The 18,058-nt window shown below is 44.4% G+C and overlaps 1 protein-coding gene across 2 annotated transcripts in view; it reads left to right on the top strand.

The window, feature by feature from the left end:
• Positions 1-246: 246 nt before the first annotated feature.
• The window catches only part of LOC138982449 (RNA-binding protein 45-like), a 28,278-nt gene continuing 10,466 nt past the window's right edge, over positions 247-18,058 (top strand). For both annotated transcript variants that reach the window (XR_011460870.1, XM_070355741.1), the window contains exons 1-10: positions 247-424; positions 3,824-3,921; positions 6,520-6,645; positions 6,869-6,995; positions 7,243-7,347; positions 7,974-8,039; positions 8,934-9,131; positions 11,084-11,234; positions 12,000-12,048; positions 13,531-13,816. Coding sequence is in view for 1 of the 2 variants with exons in the window: in XM_070355741.1 (XP_070211842.1) it covers positions 271-424; positions 3,824-3,921; positions 6,520-6,645; positions 6,869-6,995; positions 7,243-7,347; positions 7,974-8,039; positions 8,934-9,131; positions 11,084-11,234; positions 12,000-12,048; positions 13,531-13,816 (1,360 nt within the window). In the remaining variant the exon portion in view is untranslated. The remainder of the gene's footprint in view (positions 425-3,823; positions 3,922-6,519; positions 6,646-6,868; positions 6,996-7,242; positions 7,348-7,973; positions 8,040-8,933; positions 9,132-11,083; positions 11,235-11,999; positions 12,049-13,530; positions 13,817-18,058) is intronic.

Raw genomic sequence — 18,058 nt, 5'->3', positions numbered from 1 at the left:
TTAGAAATGGTCATAGAATCAGCTTTCCAAATTCACAATTTCCATTTAAAATCACTAAAGACTTTTTTTTTTTTTTTTTTTGGCTGGAGGGGGGGTGCACCTACACCCTGTGCACCCCCCCCCCCCCCCTCGTCCGCCCCTGACACATAAACAAACACGTTACGCACGATCGTAAACAAACGTTTCGTTTGTCACTGTCTGGCGCCTGTGCTCGTCAAATGAGCGTTAGTACAGTAGTTATTTCCCTTATCATGACGTCATATCATCAAAATGGCGTTCCGTTCAGAAGATCCTCCACACAGCCGGCTGTTCGTCTTATGTCAGAAAGGCGTATCAGAGAAGGATTTCAGGGAAAAATTCGGAGAATATGGGAAAGTTGAAGACATCTGGATTGTGAAAGATAAACGCACAAATGAAGATCGGGGTAAGAAAACGGTGATTTCGATCCTGTGCACGGTTGTGGGATTTTGTCGTAGACGTAATCACGTATGCACTGCGATACGTACCACACAAACAGCATTCACACAGTCAGCTCAGTTTAATGTTGAACAAGCACTGAGTGAAATGTGATGATAATCATCAATCCACGAAATGGCAATTATTTCTCTATTCTCGCAAGTCAATCATATTCATACTTAGGAAGTGCAAAAAGACTGCAAGTGCAAGTTCAAAATGCCCAGTAGTACACAAAGAAAGACCATGCTTCGCTGAAAATAAACAAAATTCAGGCTTAGAGTTAGACTCGTACTTGTGAATTCCGTGTAAGTGGGATTCGGTAGAATTTGATATATATATATGGGTCATTCTCAGAAATGGTGGTCCAGTAAGAGTGAGTAGGGGTGACACATTTGAAATCATGAAAAAGTAAATTAAAATTATTTCTACCACGACTTTTTTCATCTGAATCTATTCCTGAGACATTAAAGCATTGTTGTATGTCAATAAAAATGGTTTCTATACGTTGGTGTTGTTTTTGTGTGCTTTTCAAATGCGAAGTTCGGCCGTTTCCGGATCGCCGAAGCGTTACACGACTTTCGTGATCAACAATATGTTCAGTCTCATGGCTAAACGCAAACATGCAAACACCAACAAATTACTGCAATCGACAGTCAGGAGTTCAGTATTGGACGTAGCAACACATCTTTGCAAAAACGTACGCTGAATTTGAAGTTACGGGCTTCGAACAAAAAATTATGAATGTCGTAACGCTTTGTATCCAAACTCGACGCGCGAACATCGGACAGCAATGTGCTCCATGACTTTGCCACATCACGGCTATTTTTAGCTCTTTGGCGCACAGAAAGTTCGAACAAGAAAATAGTCCTTTGAATCACAGCCAAATATTCACAGAAAACACCAGAATCATATCATTTGCTGAAACTCATGGCGTCGTTTCCTGACCTACGTTACGACTGAAGATGGTTTTTACTTAATTGTCGAGCCTGCAAAGCTTTGTCACAAACTTACACACCGCGGATGGCGACAATGTAGTGTCGGAAGGATATCGAGTGCAAACAGTCTCTCAAAGCGCGAAGTTTAGCGGAACAAAGCAGCCAAGAAGTTTTCGTATCCTCTGATCGTCGATGTTCGACATTCATCAAGTACTTAAAATGGGTAATCTGAACGCAACAGGAACTTTCAACAAATACAGCAAACTCTGACAAATTGTGTTTTGTGGTAGTTATTTTGGGTCAGACGGGTTTTGCCGGCAGGAAAGGCCATTTGAACAGTGCAGATTCATGTCTGTCGCACAGGAACCGAAAGTGGTTCAAGCATTTCGTTTCTGTGTTACGACATTCACCTTAGTTTTGTTCCAAATGTCATTTTTTACCAATATTAGTTGAAGTCCTTACCTTTCATAACTAGAATGTGTTGGGTAGAACACAAAAATACTGCAGAACTGATAAAAAATGCACAAAGGATTGAAGGCTTAGTTAGGTGGTTTAAAGTTGGAATTTGGTTTCCATGTTACAACATTCATCACGTAAATATAACACTTTAAAACGTCTCTTATTTAGCAACCAATTACTCTTTTTGTCTAATATTTGCATTATTATGTATAGCAAACAATAGACTTCATAGTAAAAACAATTATTTTGTATTTCTTGACACTTTATTTTTTACTTTGTATGTAACACTTTGGACCACCATTTCTGAGAATGACCCATATATATAATCGATGGTGATAGTGTTTACATGCTAGTTTGCTAGTGCACGATACTTATTTTCTCCGAAAACCCCCGAAAACCTCTTGAGAAATTAGAAAAAATACAAAAATGTCCCAAGAACGTGTTTTATTGACATGTTTGATTAAAATCTAACTTAAATCTGCAACTTTCACTGTCCATGGCTTTGTTTTTGTGTTCGTGTGAGGATTGACGAAGGTGCGGAAGTACTTTGAAGAAAGTGAACTCTAAGCTAACTGCTAAGGCACCAAAACACTGAAACCAGACGATGTAAGCGTCATTGTTGTTTTCATTTATGATTTGAACATGGTTTTTGACCCTAAAAAAGATAATCTTTTGGTTTATCACTGATGAAAGTTATCCATTTACGTGCGCGAGTGTGTATGTATCCATTTGTGTATGACGACATCAATACTTGTATGTTTTATGATGCATTGAATTGTTGCATCAACTTCGTCCAAAATCCTGCTCTGAACACAAAAATAAGGGTGCATGAAGTATGAATCAAGCATGCCTTCTCGCAAGCATGTCCAAAACTTCCCTTTGAAGATAGATTTAGTTATTTCAGATGGGGTTTTCGGGGTTTTTCAGAGGTTTTCGGGGGTTTTCGGAGAAAATAAGTACTCCTAGTGCAGGTATAAAAAAAAAATAAAAAAATAAAAAACACAACCAAGCAAGGCAGAGCCTCAAATGACAGGTGACAACAAAGGGGGTAAGCACTCTAATCATAGACGCAGCAACATGTTACTTGAGCAAGTGAGACACTAAGAACTATGCGGAGCCAGTCTCATGGTTCCTCAGTGCCTTGAAGAAGAGGAGAATTATAGGGCTTAATTAAGATATCATTTTAAGTCCTGTGAAGTAATATCAAAACGTTTAGTCACTATATATGTTCGCTTGAAGTTAATCTAAAAATGAAGATCAACATTGAAGCCGAAGACCAAGACAGGTCGTGCTGGTCTCACTGAAGCATGTGAACATAGAACTGAATTTCTGTACATGTAGTTATGAGCACAATTTCAGAGTAAACATGACCAAAATATTTTTGGATTTAGGAAATGAGAAAGAACACACATACAATGCAATCATTTTTAATCATGTTAAGTTCAATTTTATTTATTATTTTCAGAATGTTAGTATATATTAATTAAGTGTTCAAGCTAAAAGTAAAACGTAATCCCATAGTCTGGACTGGGTCAAACTCAAAGATTGTTTGACCAAAATTTCAATCGATTTGAATTTTGATTGACAAATGAGGTCATCACAGTGCCACCTCAACTATTTTTGTTGTTAAACTTAAAGCCGGACATGATGTCATTTAAAGACATTTATCAAACAAACAAAGCAAAAATTTGGTGACAAAACTATATGGTAGGGATATCATCTAGAAGAATTCACATGTAAAGTTTTATGAAGATTTGCTCTGTAGTTTTCTGTGAATCGCTCCGCACACATACACACCATTCACTGCCCTTGTCTTAATTCCCATTCCCAGTCCACCAGAAAACATTTTTCAGGATGAGGGTGTAACTGTAAAGCTTACATTTTCTCATTTGTCAAAATTTGACTGAATGTAAAAGGGGCTGTGTCTGTAGAACTAAAAGTCTATGATTCTGTACAACTTTTTCTTCTTGCAGGTATTGTATACGTCAAATTCGGCAAGACATCTGAGGCATTGCTGGCTATGGAGGAAATGAATGGTCGCTGTATGTCTGGACAGCCAAAGCCACTGAAGGTTTGTGTCACGTGTTTTGTCATACATCATAGTTCCCGCAGTGGGGCACTGCGGTTATGAAATTAAAGGCCCCTCCTGTTTTTGGAACCGCAGGAGCTTTCTAGTTTGCTGTTAGGTAGATTTTTGGTTCCTCTTTCCTGTCATGCTCTCTTTTTCTTCATGAATTCTTTTCTTTTTTCTGCCTTCTTGCTCATTCACCTGTATTTTTTCCAAAAATCTCTTCTCTTGCCGCTTGTCTCGCGATTCATGTATAGTTTAATCTGTTAGTGTTCTGATGTAAGTCCAGCAGTAGATAGGTTAAGGCAGGTTTCAAGGTATTAGGCCATTTTGATAGTCTCAGATTTGCTTAGTCTTTTAAATCCATATCTGTGAGAATCTGCTGTATTTGTTGTATTAACATGCAAACTAGTTGTTGTTTAAATACTTTTTTGAAAATAAAAGTTGAAATTTTTGATAATGTGTTTATTTATGTGCGTGTGAATGGTGGCGATCGTCAAAATACGGACGGATGAATTTACTTTTGCCACAGCATCACTAAACAAAGAACTAAATTCCAACACACACATGCACAAGTATCAATGCTGTGGTGGTTGAGAGTGCCAGAACACATTGAAATGATTGTTTTTCAACAACAATCGATATCCATAACACAAATTCTAACTTATACTAGCTCCGCAAAAAAAATGTATGGGGATTCGGATCTGTCCGTCCGCATAGCGATATCAAGAGCATCGAAACTAATTGTGATTTCACAGGACAAAAACACAAGTTTACCTAATTTTGTATACTGTAAATACAAGTTTGTGCACCCTTGAAGTGAGTTATAATGTTGCCGAGGTCAATTTGCCCTTGATCGACGCACGGTGACCCGAGTTTCAAAGTTGCGATCCAGTCCGTCTAAACAATGTAACGATCGCCACATTTTTCTTTTCATTCAAAAACTAACCGTTTGGGGAGGAAGTGACCTCACGTTGTTTTACGTTGACGCTCGCGCTCGACACAAAAAGACCGCAACAGTTTTTCAGTTAAAAAAATCGCAAAGTAATTACATTTTCTGAGGTTTTCTAGTGTCCGTCTAGTAACAATCGCCACTCTAGCGATCGCCACTGAGTGTTGAAGTCACATTTAACTCCATTTTCGACTGTTTTAAGAAACTATTTTGACGCTCAATCGTCACGTTTCAGTGTCGAAACACGTACTGTGCATTTGCAATCAGCCGGTGTGTCCAAACTGAAATGCGAGTGATGCCTCGATTTGTGGCGATCGCTCACGTGGTTGACGGACAGAAATACCTTCTTAGGGGGTAGGGGAACAGTTACTCCTCCATACAATAATGGTGTTTACAAATGATTGCAAACTTGTCTCTTTATAAACTGTTCAGACATGTCTTCTCTTCAATAATTTTCAGTTTTGCTCGGTTAGTTAATCAGGAGCACCCTGCAGTAAATGTTTCATCTGTGACAATGCTCGAAATGTTGACGTAATTCCAATGCCCATATCCTTCTCTTGTTACCTCATCTAGCCAAAACCATTGAAGATAGAAAGACATTTATTGAACAAACTAGATGCACAACACCAGTCTTAACACGTTTTGGTCTTACATGTATATGAAAATATTGATGGCCATGGAATGGTTTGAAAAAAAAGACGGTTTTTTCCTTCAAAACGGTCTAGGTCTGCCGGAAGTCGTATTTTTTCAAACCATTCATTTGAGAATCAATATTTTGATATACATACAAGAACAAAACTTGTTAAGAATGATGTGGGGCATATTTTTTGTTCAATAAATGTCTTTCTATCTTCAACGGTTTTGGCTATATGAGCTATATGCATGCATAGGATGACCGTATTGCTTTTTTTGCGTTTTCAGGGTATGCCGCTTTGCGCCTGGGTTTTTAGATATAAATAAGGACCAGGACTATAAAAAAAATTACTGTTTTTAGTTGTAACAAACTCACTTTGTTGGAAAAACATGTCCTTTGAATTGTGTGCCAACATTTATTTTGTAGAATTTGAGTGTGTAAATAGTAAATTGCTGAACACAATACTGTGAAACCTGCCTTAAGCCTATTTTAACATACTGGAAACTGGTAATCTTCCAGTAGGTATTAATTTAGTTTTACTAAAGCCTGCTGGGACACAAGTAATGGGTTAGTGCATTTGTAAACAGGAATCGCTTGACAAGTGGCCCCCTTCATCCCCCCCTTCCTCGTCCTGATATGGCTCTACGTAGTCGGCTGGACGTTAAGCAACAAGTAAACAAACAAACAAACAAACATCATAGTTCATACATGATCTGTATTACTTGTTTGATCGTAGATCAGTTGTTGTTGTTGTCCATTTTGGCCAAGATCTGCCAATAGAGTAAAACAAGCTGAAATTAAAAGCAGTCAGGATATTGGATAGCTTTTCTCTTTTTAACTCGTTGAGAAATAAACAAAGATTGAAAGAAAGAAAGTGAAGAGTGATGACCTGAAAGCGGAGAAATTTCATTGACTTAGCTGGTCAACAATTTTATTTAAAAGGGCCAGGAGCATAGCAAAGTTAACGAGAAAGAGTGCAAAGACATGTGTCTTATGCCTTGCTTCTTTCCTGCAGGTTGTGGTGGCCAACAGCAAGAGAGACGGATCAACTAGGGATCCTCGTGAAGAGGAGAAGCTGGTACGCCTCTTTGTCATCTGCCCCAAAACTTACACCGAAAAGGACCTCAGGGACGAGTTTGAGGTAAGTGTGTCACTTTATCATTAAAACCTGGGATTCGAATGTACCGTAATGAAGATCTTCTGTGAATCCTCCTGGAACAATGAACTGAACGTAGCCCTGAATCTGTTGACAGGTCTTCCTGTGTCTGGCTTCTTAGATCATGAACTGTTGTTTTATGCTTCATGATATGAACATATCCTCAGAATAAGAAAACTGAAATGTCATGTATGTGCTTTTTCTCCAGAAATTTGGTGACCTGGATCATGTGACAGTCATTCGAGACCGGAGTTCAGGAGAAAGCAAAGGCTTTGGTTATGTTAAATACCATCGGCCTTATCATGCAGCTCTTGCCTTTGAAAACTGCGATCAACGTGAGTGAACTGTCTTGTTCAGGTATTTTTTGTCTTCTTTAAATCTGGAAGGGAGTTCAGTGGTCTCGCCGGACTTGGAATCTTAATTTAGATTTTTTTGTTGTCTGTATGGAACAGGTAGGGGTGGGGAGAAATGAATATTTCTTTTGTTTGATTAAAAAAAAAAAAAGGACAGAAAAACCTGTTATTCATGGTAATCTAAAGCAAAGAAGCTAGGTGATAAACACCTTGTTGTTGATGCTTTCAGTTTTTAAACCTAAGTTTGCTGAGCCACAGCGTTCACGCGATGAGAGGGAGGACAACTCAGACTTCTACAACTTCGGACCCAACTCATCGGGCTCAGGGTTCAGAGGTAAGACTAAGACTCAAGTTACTAAGAGTGATCACAGTTGTGGCAACATACACGTATGTATATTGAAGTCAGAATATCACAGTTCTTTTTAACCTTAGAGACCTGGCCACATTTGTGTGACATTTGACGACTTATACATCCCCTTATTATAATTTTCATAGAGCGGCCACACGCTTATCAAATTTGTAATAACGCGGTTAACTTGGCTCTGCGCTATCTTTTGTGAAGTCAAGCCAGCTTTTTTTTAAACCAGCTATGTGAATCTTCATAATGTATAAATCATACAAAATATCCTAATTTTGGGACGGGCAGTTGTGATTCTGTTTCTTAAAATTCTGATTCTCACTGTTTTACTCATCCATCATCCATGCACCCAGCATTTGGCTAAAACGGCTTCGTTTGTGTTATTTTTTTGTAACTTTGGCTTATTTATCCATACTATTACTGCACAACAAATAGTCAGCAACAACAGCAGAACAAGGCAGTGGAAACAGAGTGAAACAAACTTTACATGGAGAGAAAGAAGGTAAATGTCTGTGAATGTGCATACATGCGTCCGTGTGTGTGTATGACTGAACTTGCAAAAAGCTGTTCCTTCTGGTCTGACCTTAGTGCTGTTATTTCAGGCCAGAAACGCAACTTCGAAGAAGACGGCTCATTTTACTCAGATCCACGGCCACCACAGATGCCAGGTAATGACCAGTTTCACTCACAAATAATTCATGTGTTAACTAACTTGATGACGTGAGGGACAGATTATTCACACACATTATACAAGTTTAAGTATTGTCAGCTATCTCGGCACTCTACAAAATGTGTGTTCGCTGTGCAACAGTCAGCTGCAGTTGATACATTTCAGTCATGTGCACACAGTTTACTGACAGTGAGATTTCTAGCAGTGTAGCGTCTGTAATGGTGATGGGTACATGCACAACATCTTCCTTTTCTAGTAATCAGTGATTCAAACAAAAGGAAAGCCTTCCCATTTTCCTTTGTGCACTCATTATAAAAGGCTTTAAATAAAGCTGATGGACAACTACGGTGAACAGCACGCTGCTGAAGTCGGTGTATCAAGAAATAGGCTTGGGTGTTATACTTTTGGCTCATCAACAATAGTGACACATCAAACTGTCATTGAGATCATAAGTCAAAAAACAAAAAGGGTTAACTGATGGATCGTTTTTACAAAATACAATACTAAACATTCACTAGAAATTGAACCTATCAGTCTGTAAAGTGGAAAAGCAAAATCCACAATGGACGAAAAATCATGAATAAATGAACACTTAATTTTGGATGCTTGGGTTCTTCAAAAATTACAGGAAGCAAATGATGGTGGTGGTGGGGGGGGGGGGGGGGGGGTGAGTAAGGAGAGTGTCTTTTTTACCTGATCCAAACGAGTTGAATTTTAGTCTCAGATTGCACAGATTTTAATGTACCATTTAAAAAAATTTGGGGGGGGGGGGGGGGGCATGCCCCCAAACCCCCCATAAAAAAGGGATTTTCTCTATTTTCATCACAAGAGAGTCCCACCCCTGCATAATCCATGTGTTAATTATTCATGCTTTCAGTGTTTTACTCCTCAGGTAATTTTACTGCTGGACCACCACCAGTAGCGGCTATGGGAGGGCTGGGCCCGATGTCCATGCTTAACGACTATCCAGCCCCTTCCAACTGCTGCAGAATCCAGATTGTGGCGCCCATAGGTATGACGCAGGGCTACCTGACCAAGCTCTTCAACCTTATACCAGGCATGGAGTACTGCGACCTCAATGAGTCTACAGGTAAAGGGGACAATGACACAGATTGTGTGTGTTTGCACTATGAAATGCAGAGTGTGTGGAAGTGTACTATTTATCAGTATTGTTCTCAGAAGTCAGTCTTCATTTACTGATGCATACTTTTTTGATCTGATGCATGGATCTGACCCATGACAGTTCGACTGTCCAATAGTTTTGACATGCAGGAGGTGTTCTGACCAAAGAGAGTGGGTGAGCTATCCAGATGAAGGGAATGAGGGAGAGGGTGGATAATGATTTTAAATTTACGTTATCATGGGTGGGACTGAAAAATGCCATGAATCCTGAAGAATTTGAAGGGGGGGGGGGGGTCTGGGAGCCCCCAGACGCTGAAGGATTTTTATAATTAACAACCACAAAAACGTCACCACAGACATTACGAATCCGGATTTCCGGCATATACCGGAAGAATCCCACCCATGCGTTATAATGCTGGTTGCAGTTGCTTTATTGGTTACAAATGATTGATTTTACACCAGCAAGTCTGCCTGGAGACTGCAGTTATCTTTGTCAACATCTCACTAAAATCAAGTCTGCAGGCATTTCTCTTGCATTTTTTGGTTTGAGACATGTTCTGCTTAGGTTCAGCTTCTTCTGCAGCAGATGTTTTTGTAAAAAGCTGAGTAGGATATGGACTTGAATCTAGTAAAGAAAAAACAAATAAAGAGAAAACAAACTTTGAAGGAGAAAGAACACAGAAAACTATGCTAGAATGAAAACCAGAATACAGGGTCAGTATCTTGAACATTAGAAATTACAGCATGTCTCAAAACAGCAAAATCTATATATATATACGACTTGTGTCTGTGTGTGTGTCTGTGTGTTTGTGTATCTGTGTATTTGTGTATTTGTGTATTCGCCATGCACGGCCAAAGTTCTCGATGGATCTGCTTCAAATTTGGTGGGCATATTCAGGTTGACCCGGTACAGGACACAACCTGGTCGATATTTCAACACGTGCTCTCAGCGCGCAGCGCTGAACCGATTTTGGTTCCACCTCAGCTACCCGGGCCCCCATACCGACACACCATAGCCGCTACACCACATCACAACGCCAAAGTTCTCGGTGGATCTTTTTCAAATTTGGACACCGTATTCAGCTACACCCCGGACACAATATCATCGATGAGATATTTCAACACGTGCTCTCAGCGCGCAGCGCTGAACTGATTTTGGTTTTTGTGTTCATTTCACCATTATAAGTAACTCTTCCTTATCTTCTCCAGTGTTTGGCGTTTATCTCCCTTCCTTCGTGTGGCTTTCCCGTTCAGTTGTAAGTTACTACTATTTTTAGAATGTCACTGCGCTGTCCACTGCGCTGAGCGTCTTCGGATATTCCCGGCGTTCTGTTACTGTTACTATTTTTAGAAGGTCAACGCAGTGTACAGAACGTAAATTGGACCCGTAAATTATCCTCACTGTAAAAGTGCAAAGGTCGAATCAATTTATAGCCACGCGAAAAATACACTGTCATCTATCTCTCTATAGATACGGCTTCTCTGTGTTTTTGTGTGTGTGTGTGTGTGTGTGTGTGTGTGTGTGTGTGTGTCTCTATGTGAGCAACACCTGTGCATTGTTCAGTTCTGTTTGTGATGTGGTCTGGCGGCTTTTGTGTAATTTTATGTACTGGCCTTCCTTTGAGAAGCCATAACTTGCTCAGTCCTGTTTGAGTGGAGTTCGCCTCCAAAGGTGATTAACACGGTTACATTCGTCGACAAGGATGGGACTCGATATGGTCAGGAATGGCATTATGGCCACTGAATCATTTTCGTGCTGTTCCCATTCCACGAATCTGGGAGGGACCTAAGCTTGGCGGGTCCATTGTTCGGACCCGGCGAAGCCAGCGTACGGCTGTAAGTACTTCTTCCCGGCGAAGCCAGCTACCCGGCGAAGCGGGTATTCATTCTAGTATATATATATATGTGTGTGTTGAACAGGTGTGGCGTATGCAAGGTATGCCACCCCCCAGTGTGCATCCTACGCCAGGGACAAGCTGCATGGCTTTGAGTACCCCATCGGCAGCCAGCTGATGGTGCAGCTAGCAGAGGAGAACGTGCAGAACCCTGATCCCTCTCAGGGCTACGACAGGTGAGGGGTTAACTTGGGTATTGTGTTTTCTGACTTTTTGTGGGCTATTTTAACATTACTTACAGGCACCATCCTTCCTACATACACGATAACGTGTACGGCTTCAGATCTGTTTAGCAGATTTACACAGGTGTTGTGGAACTATTTAAACCAAGAATGACCGGCACGGTTGGCCTAGTGGTAAGGCGTCCGCCCTGTGATCGGGAGGTCGTGGGTTCGAACCCCGGCCGGGTCATACCTAAGACTTTCAAATTGGCAATCTAGTGGCTGCTCCGCCTGGCGTCTGGCATTCTGGGGTTAGTGCTAGGACTGGTTGGTCCGGTGTCAGAATAATGTGACTGGGTGAGACATGAAGCCTGTGCTGCGACTTCTGTCTTGTGTGTGGCGCACGTTATATGTCAAAGCAGCACCGCCCTGATATGGCCCTTCGTGGTCGGCTGGGCGTTAAGCAAACAAACAAACAAACAAAAATTTAAACCAAGAATTCTCACTCTGTACAGGGAGCGCCCAGGATGTTGATTGTTGAGATGTGTTTAACATGAAAAATACTCTGAATCTTATTCTGTGTAAAAGCCAGAAGAGATCGGTGGTGATGAACTAACACGAGAAGGAATGTACCTTTAACATGCCAACTTTTATTCTAAATTCTTGACCTTAATGCTATGGTAAGCAAGGAATCTCAGTCTGTGTGCAAAAATGTGCGGTGCTAATTCAGAATGTGGATGGTTCTTTGCCTTCAACATAACATTTTCCCTTCATTTGCAGTGGCTATTCACCAGGACGTGGTGATGATCCTACTGATCTCAGGCAAAGGGTGAGTTGTCAGGTGTTTTCTTTTCAGACTCAAAGTTCCATCTATTTGATTGCTACTGGTGCCAGATAATGCTTTTCCTTCTGTACAGTACCTGGGTTTGTTGGTTTTAATTTTAAGATAGTGGGCCTGAAATAGGACCACTGTTAATGTTATATTTTGATTCAAAATGTGAAAATCCTTTTTTTTGACTCACATGCGAAGCAAAAGTGAGTCTATGTACTCACCCGAGTCGTCCGTCCGTCCGTCCGGACGTCCGGAAAACTTTAACGTTGGATATTTCTTGGACACTATTCAGTCTATCAGTACCAAATTTGGCAAGATGGTGTATGATGACAAGGCCCCAAAAAACATACATAGCATCTTGACCTTGCTTCAAGGTCAAGGTCGCAGGGGCCATAAATGTTGTCTAAAAAACAGCTATTTTTCACATTTTTCCCATTTTCTCTGAAGTTTTTGAGATTGAATACCTCACCTATATATGATATATAGGGCAAAGTAAGCCCCATCTTTTGATACCAGTTTGGTTTACCTTGCTTCAAGGTCAAGGTCACAGGAGCTCTTCAAAGTTGGATTGTATACATATTTTGAAGTGACCTTGACCCTGAACTATGGAAGATAACTGTTTTAAACTTAAAAATTATGTGGGGCACATGTTATGCTTTCATCATGAGACACATTTGGTCACATATGATCAAGGTCAAGGTCACTTTGACCCTTATGAAATGTGACCAAAATAAGGTAGTGAACCACTAAAAGTGACCATATCTCATGGTAGAAACTGAAAGAGCCAATAAGCACCATTGTACTTCCTATGTCTTGAATTAACAGCTTTGTGTTGCATGACCTTGGATGACCTTGACCCTGGGTCAAGGTCACATGTATTTTGGTAGGAAAAATGTGTAAAGCATGTGAGTCGTATGGGCTTTGCCCTTCTTGTTTTGTTTTTGGTCATCCAGAGGTTGTTTTATGCAAGTTCAGCGTGGAGAAAATAAACCCAACAAATTATATCTTTTTTTTTTTACATCAGATAAACAAAGTACATGTATTGATGTGTGAGCGTGCCACTTTCTCTTTTGTTTTTGTAACTCTTCTCCTTTTCATTTTGTGTCTTCTGCATCCCGCCTTTTATTCTTTCTTGAGTATAAGGTACCCATACTGTTATTTCCGTCGCGATATAACCTCCGTGGTTGAAAACGACGTTAAACACCAAAGAAAGAAAGAAAATACTGTTATTTTATGTTACATATGAAGAGACAATGTTCTTTTTCTTTTCATTTTCTCGTTATTATTTGTTTGTCTGTTTAATTTAAAGACCATCTAGTGGACATACTAGTGAATGTTTTGTATTAGTGAATGTTTTGTGTTCTTCGTGATTTCCCCTTCCAACAACTAACCTTTCTTATTATTTTTAAATTCTTGATTTTGGAACGTTAGTGTATCTGTTTCTGTTATATTCATGCTGTTGTCGTGATCCCCACCCAGGCTGCCAGCTTGCTGGAGAAGGCTGGCATCAATCCCCAGGCGGTGATGGCCCTTGCCAACAGTGTTGGTGCCATGGGGACCACTGTGGTGGGGCCTGGAGGCAACAAGATGGAGAGGGTCAACTACTGCAACATCCTCCTGCCCCTCCCCCAGCCCCTGGTCCCTGACGACTCAAGCGTCGCCCAGAGGCTCTTCATTGTCTGCCAGCCCTCTGCCGTATCCGAGAGGGTCTTGAGGGACGCCTTCAGTCGCTTTGGCAACCTCATCGATGTCTTCCTTCTGTCAGGTGAATGACTGGTGTTTTTGCTGTCTTTTTGTGGTGCAGGGTCGTTCATAATGTGCATACCTTGGATTCATACTGTGCATGCGTTGGATTAATTTAATATGTGCATACCTTGGATTCATACTGTGCATGCGTTGGATTGATTTAATATGTGCATACCTTGGATTCATAATGTGCATGCATTGGATGGATTTTGTGATGCGCATGCCTTGGAATTTCCTCTGAAGGATGACAGTGAAGAAGGAAGGTGGTGCTTGTGGAATTCATGCTTTCATCAATTCATGGCATATAACTCTTCATCTTTTTGTAACAGTTTGTCAATATAACACTTACCTCGACAGTACTATTCTTGCACATTATCTATTATAGGCCGAAAAAATTGGACAAAACGCTGCGTGGGTACAATTATCTCCCATAACCATGCGCCACCGTGGATCCCAAGCACTGTCTGAGTGCTTCCCCCTTACAGGATGTAGGTGGCGCGTCCTCTTTTTCTTTTTTCGCGCGTGACAGTAGGCTGTGTTTCTGCTGCGCTCCCGGATTATTTTGGATTCTAGAGTCTTCTTTTCTGTGTGGATTACCACCTGTTGGATTTTTGTGTGTTATTCCACTTCTGGCTTGAGGCTACGTTGTTTTTCTTCCAACTTGTGCCTCCGTTGTTGTGTGGCGGACTCGGCGTGCCTACCGTCCTACTTCGTGGTGACCGGTCGTCTGCTTCTCGTTTCGCCTCATTCACTTGAGTATTGACCTAATTTTCTTTGAATTTTGTTAATTCTCGATTTTTTAAGGGTACGTACAGGGCGAGGTAGGATGTCTCGTCTTGTTTTGGGCTCTGGTTCTACGGAACCAGAGTCTGCCGGGGGCAACCCTTCTCCGGGCGCACAGCGTCATGTTTTGCGCACGGACAGGGGGACCTTTCGGCGCTCCGACTCTCCCTCCCCAAACGCTTTGCGTTTGCGGCGAGGGAGGGCGGAGAAAGCCTGTTTGAGCAAGCTCAATGCGAGCTTGCTCAAACAGGCTGGGCTTGAACCTGGGACTTCGGGCGGGGCTGCGCCGTCGAAGGTTCGGGGAAGGTCGAGGGGAAAGAAAAAGCGTCTTTCTCCTTCTCCTTCCGTGGAACACGCTTCCCCCCCTTCGACGCCGTTGTCCGGCCCTCAGTCTCAGGCTTCAGCTCCTCCCGGTTTCGAGCCTGGGGGGAAGGTTTCCTTCTCCCTGGCTCGAATCCGGGGGCGGGTCGATTCCCAAACCTCTTTGGGGGTTGGTGAATCTGATCTAGGGGCTACGGGAGAGACTCAGGTTTCGACTTCTTTCTTTTCCGGTGCCTCTCCTGTGCCCGCCTCGGTTTCCACCGCTGTGGAAGCCAGGAGGGACACGGGTCCTCCTCTGAACTCCCTCGCTGGGTCGTCTACTGCTGTTTCGACAGTAGTCTCGGACTCATGGGGGGGGAGATCGGAGGAGATGACGGGGTCTATGAATTCCCTCCCCGCTGGGGTTGGGATGCGAATTGACCCCGTTCAGGGCGGTCCTGTGGGGGCAGGGGTTTCAGGCATCGTGCCTACGACCACTGCTACTACGGTTCCCTCTGACGTCCGTGTGACTGGTGGCTGTCCCTCTATGAAACGCTCCGGCCGACTAGTTACTGGACGTGGAGGTGTTCGACAGAACGTGGTACTTCTGTCGAATGGTCAGGGCGACGGGAACATTGTTTCTGTTGCTCAGACCGACACCTCCGACCGGACCGTCTTGACCCCACGCCATTCCTTAGCGTCTGGTGTTCGGGTGACGGATGGTCCGGACCAAGGGTCCGGAACGGTCCAGGCTTACGGGTCGGGATCGAACCGGACCCACGGGTCCCGACTGGACTTGACCTCCGGGTTTGGTCCGGACGGGACCCATGGTACGGGACCGTACCGGACCTTAGGGTCCGGTGCGGGACAGTACCTCTGGCCCTTGCCGGACCCCCGGACCTACGGGTCCGGATGGTACGGTACGGGACCAGTGGTCCGGTCGGGACCGGACCACCCGACCACCTCTGTTGGTCCGGGTGGTCTGGCACCGAACCGGAACACACCGGACCACCGGACCTACGGGTCCGGATGGTACGGTGTTTCCACGTCCGGACCGAACCACCCGAACACTTTTGTGGGTACGGATGGTTCTGTGCCGAACGGGACCTCCGGATGGTACGGGACCGGACCGGACCACCGGACCGGACCGGACCACCGGAACACCGGACCACTCGACCGGACCGGACCGGACCACCTGAACACCGGACCACCCGACCGGACCGGATCGGCACCCCCGACCGGACCGGACCATTTCTTTTCTGATCAGACCCGATGGGTCCCTGTTCAGTCTATAAATGGCGGGGGTTCGTTGGCTGGACTGACCCAACAGTCGCAGGGTTTTTGTTGTTCTCTCCCTTCGGCTGCTGGAGACGTTTCGTCTTTGGGGCAGGGGTCTTCGCGGCCTCTTGCTTCAGTGGGCGTTTCGTCACAGCCTACTTCATCACTTTCGGCTCCTCCCCCTCAAGCTTCCTACACTCCTGCTGTTGAGGAGTTGTCGGGAAGTGAAGAGGAGAGTGAGTCAGAGGACGATGGGGAGGAGGATCAGGGTCGCCCTGAGGTTAACACTGATCCCCTACCCTTGCCGGTTTCTGATGGAACTTCCGAAGCTATGCTTCGTACTTTCCAACAGTACATGACAGACATCACGCGGCGTCTTGACGCCACGGATGCCTCTCTTAAGCGTCTGTCGTCTAGTGTTCCCAACCCTTCGGTTGACACACAGGACGTGGAGTCTGAGGACGAGAGGCAGGAGGCTCTCCCTCGCACAGCTAGAAGGACGTTTGAACAGTTTCAGGACGTCCTTCCCTCCGACGCCCTCTCGTCCTTGGAGTCCGCTTCGGCCCGGGCGCGGGAGGCACACGCCGCGTCTGCCGGCGGCTCGTTTTATGAACGATCCGGCCGCCAGCAATTCGCGTTCCACCCTAGTCTTAGTGCCACGGTGGAAGCGGCAGCACATCGCCTGAGGAGTACAGATTCACGTGCGAACGCGACCTATGTTCCTCGGGAGGACGCGGATTCAGTGCCGTGCTTTCCTTCGGGAGGCGCACCTCCACTGTTTCCTCGTGTCCAATCTGTTTCGTCCCTCCCTTTTCCCTTTGACTCTCGAACTCTCCCTTTCCAGACTTCGAGTGTTCAGGGTGGGGCTGACGGTGATGTGTTCGTTGGGGAGGTGCCTTCGGTCAAGAAGGTGGAACTGAGCTCTGCTTCGTTCCACAATCTTGAGGCCACCGTTTCTTCCATTGTCGAGGCCCAATCACAGGCCTTGACATGGATGAGCACGCTGTCCACACTGTTGGACCCTCCCGATCGGGCAGAGTCCGATTCCACTCGGGTCCTTGACACGGTTCGAGTGGATCGGGCTTTGCATGCCGTGCGATCGTGCGTGACGACTGCGGCAGAATTGGCCATTGGAACACGGGTCCACTTGTTGGCCCTGTTCCGTGATCATTTTCTGGCTACTTCTTTAGTGCCTCCGGATATGAGGAAGAGTCTGAGGAACACGTTTCCTCAGCCTTCTTCCCTCTTTCATCCGGGCACTGTCCGTTCTGTGGTGGAGTCCACACGCCAGAGGAACACTGATTCTCTGATGGTTGGCCTCGCTGCTTCGGCGACGTCGGCGGGGAGTAAGAGAAGTGCTACAGTCACCTCCAGCTCCCAGCCTCAGAAGAAGAAGAAGAAGAAGCCAGTTTCACTGCCTCCTTCTTCCTCCTCTCAGGCGCCTGTCGCGTTCCCCCCTGCGGCCCCGGCTTCTCGTGCTCCCAAGCGCAAGAAGAAGGGTGCTCAGACAGGTAAGGGTAAGCAGCACCACCAGGGGGGTGGTCGCAAGCCTGCGCCTGCCCGCCAGCAGAATTTTCAGTGAGTCCCGGCCCTACGTTGACGCCCCCTCAAGTTGCCCCTCTTTCGTCCGTCGGTTCCCTTTTTCGGGCCCGCGACATGTGGGGCAGACTGGTCTCCAACCAGTTTATCTTGAGGGTGGTGGGGTCGGGGTTTTCTCTACCGCTGTCGTCACAACCTCCATTGTCCGCTCTACCTTTGACGTTCCCCCCTCCTCGAGACCCTGCCAGATGGCAGGCTCTTCAAGACGAGGTGAACTCGTTGGTCGAGAAGAAGGCTGTCTACCCCCTTTCTCAGCCTTCTCCGGGGTTCTACTCCCGCCTGTTCACTGTCCCCAAAAAGG

This window comes from Littorina saxatilis, linkage group LG12, assembly GCF_037325665.1.
Source record: "Littorina saxatilis isolate snail1 linkage group LG12, US_GU_Lsax_2.0, whole genome shotgun sequence".
Taxonomy (NCBI): domain Eukaryota; kingdom Metazoa; phylum Mollusca; class Gastropoda; order Littorinimorpha; family Littorinidae; genus Littorina; species Littorina saxatilis.
Note: the sequence above shows the minus strand (reverse complement) of the source record. Positions and strands in the feature narration are given on the sequence as shown.